A 13,763-nucleotide genomic window follows, 5' to 3' on the forward strand; every position below is an offset into this window, starting at 1 on the left:
TACAGGGAGACTAAACATGTGGCAGCATGCCAGCCGCCTAGTGTCATGGTAGCCAGAGCTGTGGCCCACTCTGGGCCCTTGGGTAGGGACAGTGCCTTGAAAACCACAGAGTTGGAGCCCCCAGCCAGCAGTGAGAACAGCAGCCTGCTTCACCCAACAACTCCTGGCCTTTGTCTTTCAGAGCTCTTGGATGCGAATCCTACCCAATGTGCCAGAGGTAGAAGACTCTACAGATTTCTTCAAGTCGGGAGCTGCATCGGTAGATGTTGTGAGGTGAGCCCAGGGGCAAGGAGGTCCTTTCTGGGTATCCACTGTGGGCCCACTGAGGCCACTGTTGGTTGTATTTGTGTATCATGGGGAGATCAGAAAGGACCGTACGGGCAGATCTGAACTGCTGTAGACGCTGGGCCCAAATGTTTGTTCCAAGCTGGCCTCTCATCTCAGGAGGGCTTCTGGTGCCCAGCTGTCACTGCTAACCCTTGGCTGATGTTGGCTACTGCAGATTTGGGACCTATAGTGGCTCATAGTCCCAAAAGCATTAGTACTAGCCAGAGAGGCGTATGCGGTGACCTGGGAGGCTGACTGTGTCGCAGCTGCTCTCTAGATGATTCTCAGACATCCAAAGCCAAGGGTGGGGACAGGGAACTGACTCTTCTTTCCCTCAAAAGGAGGATGTGACCATATTTCCAGGGCTGACAGGCCACCTGTGTATTTGTGTGTTCAATGGTGTGGGAGTTAGGGAGGGGAGGTGCAATTGCTGTACTGAACACTAGGGTGCAGTATACATACCATGAGTGGCACTTACCCTTCATTAGTGACCAGCAGAGAATCTACCAGTTAGACTCCTTTGCCTGTCCTTTGACTTTGGTGCAGTGGCCTTGCTTGTCATTCAACAGTGGCAAGTTCTAGCTATAACAAAAACAAGGAAGCAGGACACATTGCTTTACCTTTCAAGGAAGTGTAACTTGAGGCTGGGGGAGGGGGTAGCCATGCTGTGGTTACTAGGATTAGCTAGTACTGTGTGTGTGTGTGTGTGTGTGTGTGTGTGTGTGTGTTTTATTTATTTATTATGTATACAGTGTTTTGCCTTCATGTACGCCTGCATGCCAGAAGAAGGTATCAGATCTCAGTATGCATGGTTGTGAGCCACCATGTGGTTGATGGAATTTGAACTCAGGACCTTTGGAAGAACAGCCAGTGCTCTTAACCTCTGAGCCATCTCTCCAGCCCCTCAATGCTAGTCTTAACAACATAACAAGTTCAAGATGGCCTGTGATGCATGAGCCCCAAAAGGGTAACTTGATCCAAATTGACTTACAAAGGCAAAACAAGGGGCCCAGAGGAATAGCCCAGTAGTTAAGACCACTTACTGCTCTTGCAGAGGACCCGGGCTCAGTTCCCAGGACCCACACGGTGGCTCACAAGTCTCCTTAACTCCAGTTTCAGGGGATCCAATGCCCTCTTCTGACGTCACCAGGCACACACATGGTGCACAGACAGACAGGCAGACAGACAGATACACATAGACATAAAAAATAATCTTTTAAAACAAGGTTACACAGAGAAACCCTGTCTTAAACAAACAAACAAAACAAAACTAGGAAACAGCAACCAAGCCCACAGTCAGCTGTCCTGAGGCATAGCTGGTGACCACAAAGGCTCACACTACATCATGCTGGCATTATCTCTTACCTGGAGACCGATCCATTTTCAGGCAGGACTTGTCTTCATGGTAACAATATGGCTGCACGGTTGCTGTACTCTGACTCCATATCTTGCTACAATCCTAGTGAAATGGGCTTTTGCTTTCTTTATGGTTTCAACACATTTCAGATGCCAATTTATTGGCTTTTTTGCAGCCATACACCCCCAGTAAGGACCATTACAAGCCAGGGAGGGATTGGCCAAGGCTGGTCATGTGATTACTTCTGGGGCCAAGGCTGGTCATGTGCCTTCATTTCCACATTTGGGAGACAAGGGCCAAGGCTGCTCCCCTGGGAAATGCAGATGCTTTTGGGAAAAGCAGGTACAGCCTGAAGCGGCAGACACAGAGCTGTCTGTCATGTGCTGGGTAGGAGCTGCTTATCTTTGAATAATGTTCAAGAGGGGATGAAGAATCCAGGTGGGGAAAGGCTTGTGCCCAAGGAGAAGGGCGCGTCGTTTAGTGCTGTGTGCATAGGCATCCCCAGGAAGCCCCCTCCGGGCTCTTCAACTTACTTCCATGGGGAAGGCATTGCTAGTGAGTGGAGGAGCATGGGTACAGATGGCAGCTTGGCCCTGGAGGTTTCTCTGTCTCTGTCACCTACACTCTGGGGAAAGGCAGGGTGCCTGGAGTGCTCCTGAAGGAAGTCGTGGCTAGGAACTGGGGACAGAGGGATGAATGAGTCATGAGATGTCAGCCACATGCCAGACCCATTTTCTGGGTAATATCACCCCCAAACAGTAGCCTGAACTAACACCATTTCTTTGCCCCTGTTCTCTGGGTCAAAAGTTTGTACTGGGTTCAGCTGATTTGGACAGGCTTGGCCAGTGCCACAGGGCTCATGTACAGATAGATAGGGATGCCCACAGACAGCAGTCCTCATTTGTCCCTGGGCTAGTGACAGGGTTCCAGTAGGCCAAGAGAAGTGTGAAGTGTTCATGGGGTCTTTGTGGACACATCATGTCCCACCATATTCTGCCACATGAAGTGTGTCCTAGGACCTGGGCAGCTTTGAGGGGTAAGGAATTCCCTTATGGTAGGAGAGGCCATCAACCAGTGGAGGGGTGGAGCCTCAATGGAGGGGCGGGGCATGAGTGAAGAGGTGGGGCTTCAGCACTGCCTGGTGTGTTCCACATGCCTACCACGTGTATTTAAAGGGATTAATTGGGTCTGTGTGCTTGACAGATCTGGGAGTCTTGTGTTCCATGGAGGATTTTGTGCGCATGCTGTTAAAGGGGCCTTGGAGTTGAAGTCTTGTAGACTTGATTCTTTGTTCCCCTGTTGTCTTGGTTGGGGGACAAACACCATAACCAAACGCAGCTTGGGTAGGAAAGAGTTTATACGGATTACAGGTCATATTCTATCACTGAAGGAAGCCCAAGCAGGAACTCATGACAGGAACCTGAAGGCAGGAACCTGAAGCAGAGGCTGTGAAGGAGTGCTGCTTCCTGGCTTTCTCCCCATGACTTGCTCAACCTGCTTTCTTTTACTCAGGACCCCCCGCCCAGGCATGGTACTTCCCACAGTGGCCTGGGTTCTCTCACATCAATCTTTAACCAAGAAAATAAACCCACACAGACTTGCCTAGAGGCCAGCCTGATGGAGGAATCTTCTCAGTTGAGGTTGCTCTCCCCAGATAACTAATGTATTTGTTGGTTTTCTGTGATAAAACACCATAACCAAGACAACTTATAGAAGGAAGGTTTATCTGGGACCTTCAGTTCCAGGAGGATAATGGTCCATGGTGGCCGAACAGAGGCCTGGTGGCAGTAACAATGGACCAATGACAAACAGGAAGCAGAGACAGCTAGAGTCTTTTGAAACCACAAAGCCTGCCCCCAGCGACACACCTCCTCCAGCAAGGCCACACTTCCTAGCCCTCCCCTCTGGGGACCAAGTATTCAAATGCCGGAGACTACTGGGGGACATCCCATTCAAACCACTACCAAATGCAGCTTGTGTCAAGTTGACAAAAAACCAACACAAACCCCAGCCAGCAACGATGATGCTGGGGAGGGACCCCAAGTCCTAAAGCAAAGAGAGTGCCCACCCCACCCACCCGACTGCAGCTGCATCCTGGCCCAGGCCTGTTCTTTTTAAACATTGTCCTAAGTGTGTCGCTCTGGCTCCTTACTGCTCACATTCCCCTAATGGCGTTGAGCACCTCATTGAGTTCTTAGCTGCCCTGGGCTGCTGCTCCTCTCTGGGATTAAGCCCATTTCTAACTGGGCTTTGCTTTCTAAGGTTTAGGTTTGGAAAGTTCTCTGAATATTCAAAGCCCAAGTCCTTTATCATATATTTGATTTGGATATACTTCCTCCCAATCTGTGTCCTTTGAGGGTTATCATTAATCCGCTAGCTATCGCCGTCACTCGGGGTGTTGTCTTTATACAGTCACGACGAAATCTGAGAGAGGCTGTTCTATTCTTGTCCCTGCCTTATGGACGACAACATTGAAGGCTCAAATGAGTCGGCCCTTTGTTCAGCATTGCTACTTAGTACCCAGCAGAGTGAGAGTTTGAAACCAAGGCCTTCTGCATCCACAGGCTGGGCCCCCCCCCCCACTCACACCCCAGTCCCAGGCTCCTGAGCACCACTAGGTGACTATTCAGACCACTGCCTCTCACATGGGGTCCCCACGGGTCTGCTGACTCTCTGCCCCCTTCCCCCCCCATCACCCCCCCCCCCGTTGTTCTTCCCTTCCCCTCAGGCTGGTGGAGGAGGTGAAGGAGCTGTGCGATGGCCTGGAGTTAGAAAATGAAGACGTTTACATGGCCACCACCTTTAGGGACTTCATCCAGCTCCTAGTGAGAAAGCTGAGAGGGGAGGACGAAGAGAGCGAGTGCGTCATTAACTACGTGAGTCCTACCCCGGGGCCTGGAGACCTTCTGTGATACCACAGGGCACCTGAGCACCAGGAAGCCAGGAAGCCTGGCACTCACCCTCCTGTCTCACCCCCACCTGGATTACATTTTCCACAGAGGACAGTGCTGACCTATACACACAGTGTGTCAAACACTGCTACGTTTCAAAGCTCTAGAGGGCCTAGAGAGGGGAGGCTTCTGTTCCAGTGAGGAGGGCAGTCGACTCTGTGTTCAGCTTATGCAAGGGGAGGGGCCACAGTGACTGTAAGTCCATTTCTGAGAAGTTCTTGCCCATTTCCTTAAAGGGTAGCCAGGCAGCCTGCTGTCTGCAGAGGAGTGGGTTTCTGAATACTTTATTTACCTGGTGGTTTAGAACAAAAGCTGGCAAAGCATAGGCAGCCAGAGTGGACTTGAGGTCACCCACAGGAGAGTGGACAAACAGCCAGTGAACAGACTTCAGGATGGAGTAGTGTTCCCAGGACTCCTGGGTTCAGGGTGAAGAAGTCAGTGTCGGGGTGGCAGGCAACGTGGTTGAGGATAAAAGGAAGTTGCCATCCACAGCAAGCTACCACCAAAGAGTCCCTGCCACCTAGCCCAGTGTCCCCTGGGGATCCGGCAGTCCTGGCACTCTGCCTGAGTCTGTGTGCCTTGGCTCTCCTTACCACTCGGGAGCCCCACTGTCTAGGCCAGTTTCTGGAACCCCATGTGGTTACACACCCCACGTGTACTTGTCACAGATGCCTTTGTGTGAGAGTCTCCCTGTAACTGAGCCTTCCATGCCAGGTGGAAAGGACAGTGAACAAGCTGGCTCTCCAAATGCCCTACCAGCTCTTCATCGGCGGCGAGTTTGTGGATGCTGAGGGCTCCAAGACCTACAATACCATCAACCCAACGGATGGAAGTGTGAGCACACCCTGCAGCCCCGTCTTTCCCAGCCGCCTCCAACCTGCCTTCTAGGGACACTGGCCAGGGCCCTATGCTTGGATGTGTGTGTCTTTATTGTAGATATGCAAGGGTCCAATCTAGGCCATAAGAGTGGAGTAGAACAGGGTGTTGAGGGGAGGGATGAGGGAAGGCATTGAAGAACCAGAATCTGCTTTAGAGATGAGGATGCTTAAGAGCCACTGTTCCCCCTCCACACTGCAGCCAGTCCTCCTGTGTGGAGGCCACTGTCAGCAAGTCTTCCTGAAGTAGAACTCCGTATTTGCCAAACATTGCCTTTAAAAAAGATTTATTTATTTATTCTATGACTGTGAGTGCTCTGTTTTCATACACACCAGAAGAGGGAATCAGGTTCCATTACAGATGGTTGTGAGCAACCATGTAATTGCTGGGAATTGAACTTAGGACCTCTGGGAGAGCAGCTAGTGCTCTTAACTGCTTGAGCCATCACTCCAGCCCTTGACTGTGAATCTCTCACATCATGACCCAATGCATATGCTACATGACACAACAGATCACACACCTCAGGGTCTCCCAGACAAGACCTGGCCACAGGGATGACCTTCCATCTGCTGGTACCCACTAAGCCCCACAGGAAATAGAATAACTTAAAATGGGTCATCTGGGGGGAAGTTGACAAAGTAAATTCCAAGGGGCAGGAAGAATGGGCGCTGCCTTCACGAAGACAACAGTGTGATATGGACAGTGCTGCCTGCTACATCCTGGGACCTTGGGTGGGAAGGGCAAGATTGTCTGTGGTAGCCTACAAGAAGATGCTGGCCTCACTCTTCTGCCCAGCCCCTCTGGTTCCCTTGGCTACAGCCACATCCCACAGGACCTATCAGGCCAGGAATGGGACTGGGACAGAGTCCTGTGTGTAGAAGTCTTTCTGCCTTGGCTCCCTGAGCTGGTGGATCTTGGCTTCCATTTTGAACAGTGCTGGGCTGTCTGGGCCCCTCTGATGAAGATGGGCTATCAGCCCCTTTGGTTGCCCCCATGGGAACGTGAGAGGGATGTGTGGCCCTTAAGGCCTCGCCCTCCTTTGCTGTCTCATTCCTCCTAGTCCACCAGTGGCGGCACTTTCCCTCGGTGCCTGTCGTGGGTGGCCTCAGGATGAGATGAGGAGCCAGAGAAGTCTACCATGGCTTTGTTCCTTCCACACAGGTCATCTGCCAGGTGTCCCTGGCCCAGGTGAGTGACGTCGACAAAGCAGTGGCAGCAGCGAAGGAGGCCTTTGAGAACGGACTGTGGGGAAAGATCAACGCACGTGACCGGGGCCGGCTGCTATACAGGTGAGAGTTGAGGACACCTGCTGCCCTCACCATCTTCAGCTAAGAGTACAGCAGGGCCAGGGTGGGGCCCCTACAGAGGAGACCCTATACTTGGGGGCCTGCCCTGGGCACTGCAACCTAAGGCTTAGATGTCTTGCAGAAGGCTTGGAGAGGCAGCTGAGGGTCCACAGCTAGCTGTGGCCCTAGAGGAAAGTTGCTGGGGACAGTGAGAAGCTGCAGAGGGACCACAGGCTGGGATGACTGAGAGACAGGCTCAGATGTGAGCCAGCAGGGACTAGGGGCTTCTTTCAGCAGAGGACAACACAGGGAGGTGTGGCTGGTCCAGTCTGCTTCTCACTGCTCAGCCTGGCTACTAGCGTCTGGAACCTACTGGTGCCATGTCTTTCTTTCAAGATTAAAAAAAAAAATGTTACTATTGCAGTGTGTGGTGTCTGTGTATGTGTGTGTGTGTGTGTGTGTGTGTGTATGGTGAGCGTGTATGTGATATTGTGACATGATGGTGTGGTATGTGTGCGTGGTGTGGTGTGTGTGTGGTGTGAGGTGTGTGTATGATGTATGTATGATGTGTGTGTGTGTGTGTGTGTGAATGGTGTGGTGTATGTGCCTGTGTGTGTGCGTGTGCGTGTGTGTGTGTGTGTGAGTGGTGTGGTGTGTGTGTGGTGTGAGGTGTGTGTATGATGTATGTGTCATCTGTGGTGGTGGTGGTGGTGGCGGCGTGTGTATGTGCATGTGTGTGTATGCGTGTGTGTGCGCGCGCGCGTATGTGTGTGTGAGTGGTGTGGTGTGTGTGTGGTGTGAGGTGTGTACATGATGTATGTATGATCGGTGGTGGTGTGTGTGTGTATGGTGTGTGTGTGTGTATGGTGTGTGTGTGTGTATGTATGGTGTGTGTGTATGGGTGTGTGTGTGTGGTGTGTGTGTGTGTATGGTGTGTGTGTGTATGGTGTGTGTGTGTGTATGTATGTGTGTGGTGTGTGTATGGTGGTGTTGTGTGTATGGTGTGGTGTGTGTGGTGTGTGTGTATGTATGGTGTGTGGTGTATGGTGTGTGTGTGTGTGTATGGTGTGTGTGTGTGTGTATGGTGTGTGTGCGTGTGTATGGTGTATGTGTGTGTATGGTGTGTGTGTGTGTATGGTGTGTGTGTGTGTGTATGGTGTGTGTGTGTGTGTATGGTGTGTGTGTGTGTGTGTATGTATGGTGTGTGTGTGTGTGTATGGTGTGTGTGTATGTATGGTGTGTGTGTGTATGGTGTGTGTGTGTGTGGTGTGTGTGTGTGTATGGTGTGTGTGTGTGTATGTATGGTGTGTGTGTGTATGGTGTGTGTGTGTTGGTGTGTTGTGTGTATGGTGTGTGTGTGTGTGTGCGGTGTGTGTGTGTATGGTGTGTGTGTGTGTATGGTGTGTGTGTATGGTGTGGTGTATGGGTGTGTGTGTGTTATGGTGTGTGTGTGTATGGTGTGTGTGTGTATGGTGTGTGTGTTGTATGGTGTGTGTGGTGTATGGTGTGTTGTGTGTATGGTGTGTGTGTGTGTATGGTGTGTGTGTGTATGGTGTGTGTGTGTATGGTGTGTGTGTGTGTGTATGTATGGTGTGTGTGTGTATGGTGTGTGTGTGTGTATGGTGTGCGTGTGTGTATGGTGTGTGTGTGTGTGTATGGTGTGTGTGTGTGTGTATGTATGGTGTGTGTGTGTATGGTGTGTGTGTGTATGGTGTGTGTGTGTGTATGGTGTGTGTGTGTGTATGGTGTGTGTGTGTGTATGGTGTGTGTGTGTGTATGGTGTGTGTGTGTGTATGGTGTGCGTGTGTGTATGGTGTGTGTGTGTGTGTATGGTGTGTGTGTGTGTGTATGGTGTGTGTGTGTATGTGCATACATATGGCACATCGTGCACGTGGAGGTTAGAGGACACCTTTCCAGAGCCGGTTCTCTCTTCCTACCATGGGTTCCAGGTACCAAACTCAAGTTGTCAGGCCTGTACAGCAGGGCTTTTAGCCACTGAGCCATCTTGCTAGCCCACATCTTCCTCTTAGTAATGTGTTTTAGTAAAAGGACGGGGCCTCTCCCTATAGTGCCAGCTAAAAGTTTTTGATTTCTGGTTGCTTGAGCTTGTGACCAAAGGGTGCAGCTATAAAGGGGCTTGGATGAAATCCTGTGCCCCTAGAGCCATGGGCCACAGTTTGGGGGACATAGCAGTCCCCCTTGGTGCAAAACACAGCTCTCATTTCCAAAGGGGCGAGAGAACACTTGAGCTAACAGGAGGGATCATGTCTAGGGAACATGGGTCCAGCTTGCCCCAAATAACAATGTGTTCCAACATGCCAGCAGTTCCATGAATGTTTAGTTTTTTTTCTGTTTTATCTATGTATGTATGTATGTATGTGCATGTTCATGTATGTGATGTGTTGGTGGGAGATCAGAGGGCAACGTCAAGTGTTAGTGCAGGTCTTCTACCTTGTTCGAGACAGAGTCTCTTGTTATTTCATAGTTGTGTGTGCCAGGCTAGCTGGCTCTCAAGCTCTGGGAGCTTTCCTGTTTCTGCCTCTCTTCTCATCACAGGCATGCTGGGATCTTGCCTTATATGGATTCTGTGGATATGAACTCAGGTGCTCACACTTGCACAACAAGTCCTTTATGCACTGAGCCCTTCCTAAGGCTTTACAACTACACCACAACAGAGAGCCAGAAATCAAGACTTTTTTAAAATACAGAAAAAGTGCCAGACAGGTGGCTCCGCCATTAAGTGCACATGCTGTCTTTGGAGAGGACCCAAGTTCAGTTCCCATGGCAGCTCACAACTATCTGCAACTCCAATTCCAGGGGGCCTGATGCCCTCTTCTGGCCTCTGAAGGTACTGCACACACATGGTGCACATACATACCTACAGGCAAACATACACATAGAATAAAAATAAATCTTAAAAAAAAAAAAAACCCACAGGAGCAGAAGCACCAGGTGAAGGGCTGGGCAACAAAGTGGGGAAATCTCTGCTGTAAGTCTCAGGTGCTCTCTGATGACATCCCTAGCTTTGGGGTTGATGGGAGTCTGACAAATTCAGACATTTCAGGGACTGGGAAGATGGCTCAGCAGTTAAGAACACTGATTGTTCTTCCAGAGGACCCAGGTTCAAATCTCAGCACCTGCATGTCCACTCACAAACTGTCTGTAACTCCACTCTCACATAGACATACATGCAGGCAAAATACCATTACATATAGATAAAAATAGATAAATTATCCTGGCAGTGGTGGCACATACCTTTAATCCCAGCACTCAGGAGGCAGAGGCAGGTGGATCTCTGTGAGCTGAAGGCCAGCCTGGTCTACAGAGTGAGTTTCAGGACAGCCAAGACTACACAGAGAAACCCTGTCTGGAAAAGCCAAATAAATAAATAAATAAATATTCAGACATTTTAGAAGGTTTCACCTGAGAGTCATGGGATGTTAGGCGGGCAGTGAATGCCTAATGAGGGGGCCAAAATTGTGACAGTTTGGCTTGGGACCTACAGCATTCTAACCTTCCATGATCATTGGGCATGGCCATCCCCAAGCCCCACTCCACCCTCCAGAACTTCAGTTCACATTTTGAGTTAGGGGAGTGATGTTTCTAGAAGCAGGAGGTAACGGGCAGATGAGCCAAGCTGACTCAGAGGAAGCCAGTAGAATCTGCCTGGCTTCTTTCTCAGTGTCCTGGGAAGACCCTGAACACTGCGGAGCTCAGGTTTGATGCAGGCCTCCCAAGGTTTTTCTGGTGACTGGTGGGAAAACATGGCCCTGCAGTATAAATGGTGTTTTTATCTCCTGAAACAAGATATTTCCTGGTAGCATAGCAGCAAGGAACCAGAGTGGGCCCTGTGTGGCCAGCAGAGTAGGACAGGACTGGGGAGTGGAAATGGACAAGGTTGAGGAGGTCAGCCACGCACTGCCTGCTGAGGTGTCCAGACTCCCTGAAGCCATAGATTTTAGAAAAGAGTCAGCTAGCTGGCTTCGTGGTTCCCAGAGCTGGCAATGGTCTCAGCTGTGACACTCCCGATGCCTTTGGCCATTAAACAATGGGGAAGCATCCTCCGTTAGATGATCTGCTGCCATCTGGTGGCCACTGTTATACTAACCCTTGCTAGCTCACTGTGACAGTGCAAGCCCTAAGAGGGTACTCTCACTGGGTAGAATGACCATCTGTGACCATCTCCAAGGGTCCCAGCTGTGTGTGTGTGTGTGTGCCCTTGACTGTTGTGCTCAACCCAGACCAGCAGGCCCTGGGGCTGGCAGGACAATCCTTCTGGACAAGGAGCTGTAGCGCACCCCTGGCAAAGGTCCGGAGGTCGGAGGCCTGAGTCATTTGAGTAACAGGCAAGGCCCGCAGAAGGGATGGGAAGTTGGTACGAGACCTCAGGGCAACCCAGCCATGAATAGATTGTGGCTGAATCCTAAGAGGTTGAGGATGGGGGTGCCCTGGAGGATGTCAGTGGCTTGGTCACAAGCAGCCAGGGACTGTGTGCAGAGAAGAGCAGGGTGGGAAATTGACCTTTCAGTCGTTACATTCAAACTTGGATGCAAGTGCCTCTGTAAGACTGAGGCCTGCTCCCTTAGCAACAGACCCTCCTGTCAGTGAGGGGGACACCATTATAACTCTAGGATGCTTGAAGTGGCCATCAGAAGCAGAGCAAGGCGGCCAGATGCTGGTGAGAGCAGACTCGCACCTTCCCCACACGTCTCTCCCACTTACAGGACTGGGGCCACCTCTGAGCCTCCACTGACCTCAGCCTTAGGAACATGGTTCCTGGGCTGAGCTGCCCACTGAGTTGGATATACTTTCACTCTTTTGGAGCTATCCAAAAACAGGAAGGGTAGCCCAGAGTAGTGGCCTCTCTGCCATCAGCCACAGGCAGGCCAAGCCCTCTTCAGAATAACTTCACGGGGACATTGTTAAGTGGTCAATCCATAGGTCTTCCAGGAAGGAGGAGGAAAGGCGGGGACAGAGGATGTCATTCCCACACCCATCCAGGAAAGTAAACCTATTGTCCCATCTGACAGATGAGAAAAGTGACGCCAGCACATCCGAGTGACAGTCCTGGTAGTGGAGGGCAGACTCTATGAGGAATGGCATTTAAATAGCAAGCAAGACAGAGCCAAGCCTAAGCCAGTCTCCTATGCCTCTCTTGCCCTTGACCAGGTTGGCAGATCTCATGGAACAGCACCAGGAGGAGCTAGCCACCATCGAGGCCCTGGACGCAGGTGCCGTCTACACGCTGGCCCTGAAGACCCACGTGGGCATGTCCATCCAGACCTTCCGCTACTTTGCTGGCTGGTGTGACAAGATCCAGGTGGGGTGTTGGGCTTCCACCTCCCTGTACACACTTGCATGTGTGCAGGCAGGTCCCTAGGGAGGACACTTGAAGGGTGGTGCCCTGCCTGTCAGGTGTGCTGCCCAAGAGCTACCACAGCTGTGGCTTAAGATAGGTGGCGACTCAAGACAATGCAGGTGGGAGTCCAGCAGGCTTGGCCGGTTTTGTGCCAGGATGTCACAAGGATGCCAGTCAGCTTCCTGCTGTAGTAAGATTTACTTAGAGAGTCAACTTGTAAAATGAATGGGTGTGTTTTGGCCCAGGTATAATGACTCCATTGCTCTTGGGCACACATCATGGTACTAGAGTGACAAGAAGGTACAAGAAGGATACCCCCAAGACCTAACCTCCACCACCTTACTCTTTAGAATCCCTCTACCTCCCAGTAGTGCCCCTCTGAATAATAAGACATTGGCATGCCTTTGGGAGACATTCAAAACCCAAGTCTGACAAATACATGTGATGATTGGGCCTCATCTTGAGGCTCTGAGGTGGGCTGATTCCTAGGACCATTGAAGTGTTACAGGACCTTTATCTGTGCTGGCTACAGGCAAGGGCATCTTTCCCTAGTCCTCATCTGAGGCCTCCATCTCCCAGTGACAACATGTCATCTGTGAGCTTTGAGTCTCTGCTGATGTCTTATAACTGTGGTATGTGGTCCTGGGAGTTCCTGTGGTGGCCCTAGGCCCATGCATGGTCCTATCCACCTCCTAAGGTTTTCCCCAGGTAGAGAAGGGTTCAAGAGGCCCCTCTTCTCCCCCGCTAGAAGCTAAGAACTGTGGATCATGATGGCCATGTGAGGTGCGCCACCAGGCATCAGCCCCATTCTGCCTCCTTGTGACTACCCTGGGCCACCTCAGCACTAATGGCTCTAGGGGCAACCTGGCCTTCTCCAGGCGCCACGTCATCCTTTCTCTGCCCAGATATCAGAGAGAGAGGCCTTGTCCCTGCTAGGACTGGTCTCCTTTCCAAGGGCTGTGCCTGACATGGAACTGTTGTTTTGTTCCCCCCGCTTGTCCAGCCTGATACCCATGAACTTCTGTCATGTCCCTGTCAAGTGTAAGTTGGCGGCTTTGGCCTCCAACCCAGCTCAGCATGGGACAGTCAGTACCTACACAAGTCCCTGCTTCTCCTGGGTCTCCTACAGGGACTGGCTGGCCAAGGAGAGAGGATGGGCATACCCACGTGTCCCCCCCCCCCCCCCCCCCCCCCCCCCCCCCCGGTGACACTGCTGTGCTTCCTCTAGGGTGCCACCATCCCCATCAACCAGGCTAGACCCAACCGCAACCTGACCTTAACCAAGAAGGAACCTGTTGGGTGAGTGACAAGGCACGGGTGTGCCGGTGGGTTCCAGGACACCGAACACCATCCTGTAGCTTGTAACGTCCCCTGCGCATATCCATGGGTGGCTGTTCCATTCACATCTAAAGCAGTTGCTCGGCCCCAGCACTGCTGTAGTCACTGTGTCTTTATCTAAATGCATGGTAGCTGTCAATTGGAGCCATGATGGTAAACAGGAGGGCTCCATCCAAAATGATTGTGAAGGAACTGTGTATATACAAGTGAGTTGGTGTAGGCCAGAGGAGCAGAGCCAGCAGAATGTGCCTATAATGAAAAGACCAGGT

At 51.3% G+C, this 13,763-nt stretch overlaps 1 protein-coding gene across 1 annotated transcript in view; it reads left to right on the forward strand.

Moving 5' to 3' along the window:
- Aldh1l1 (aldehyde dehydrogenase 1 family member L1) overlaps positions 1 to 13,763 on the forward strand; it is a 52,059-nt gene that overhangs the window by 16,521 nt on the left and 21,775 nt on the right. Inside the window, exons 9-14 of the mRNA XM_051154904.1 lie at positions 182 to 273; positions 4,413 to 4,560; positions 5,350 to 5,469; positions 6,673 to 6,800; positions 11,967 to 12,117; positions 13,385 to 13,455. Of these exons, the coding sequence (XP_051010861.1) occupies positions 182 to 273; positions 4,413 to 4,560; positions 5,350 to 5,469; positions 6,673 to 6,800; positions 11,967 to 12,117; positions 13,385 to 13,455 (710 nt within the window). The remainder of the gene's footprint in view (positions 1 to 181; positions 274 to 4,412; positions 4,561 to 5,349; positions 5,470 to 6,672; positions 6,801 to 11,966; positions 12,118 to 13,384; positions 13,456 to 13,763) is intronic.

Source organism: Acomys russatus, chromosome 13, assembly GCF_903995435.1.
Source record: "Acomys russatus chromosome 13, mAcoRus1.1, whole genome shotgun sequence".
Lineage (NCBI taxonomy): Eukaryota > Metazoa > Chordata > Mammalia > Rodentia > Muridae > Acomys > Acomys russatus.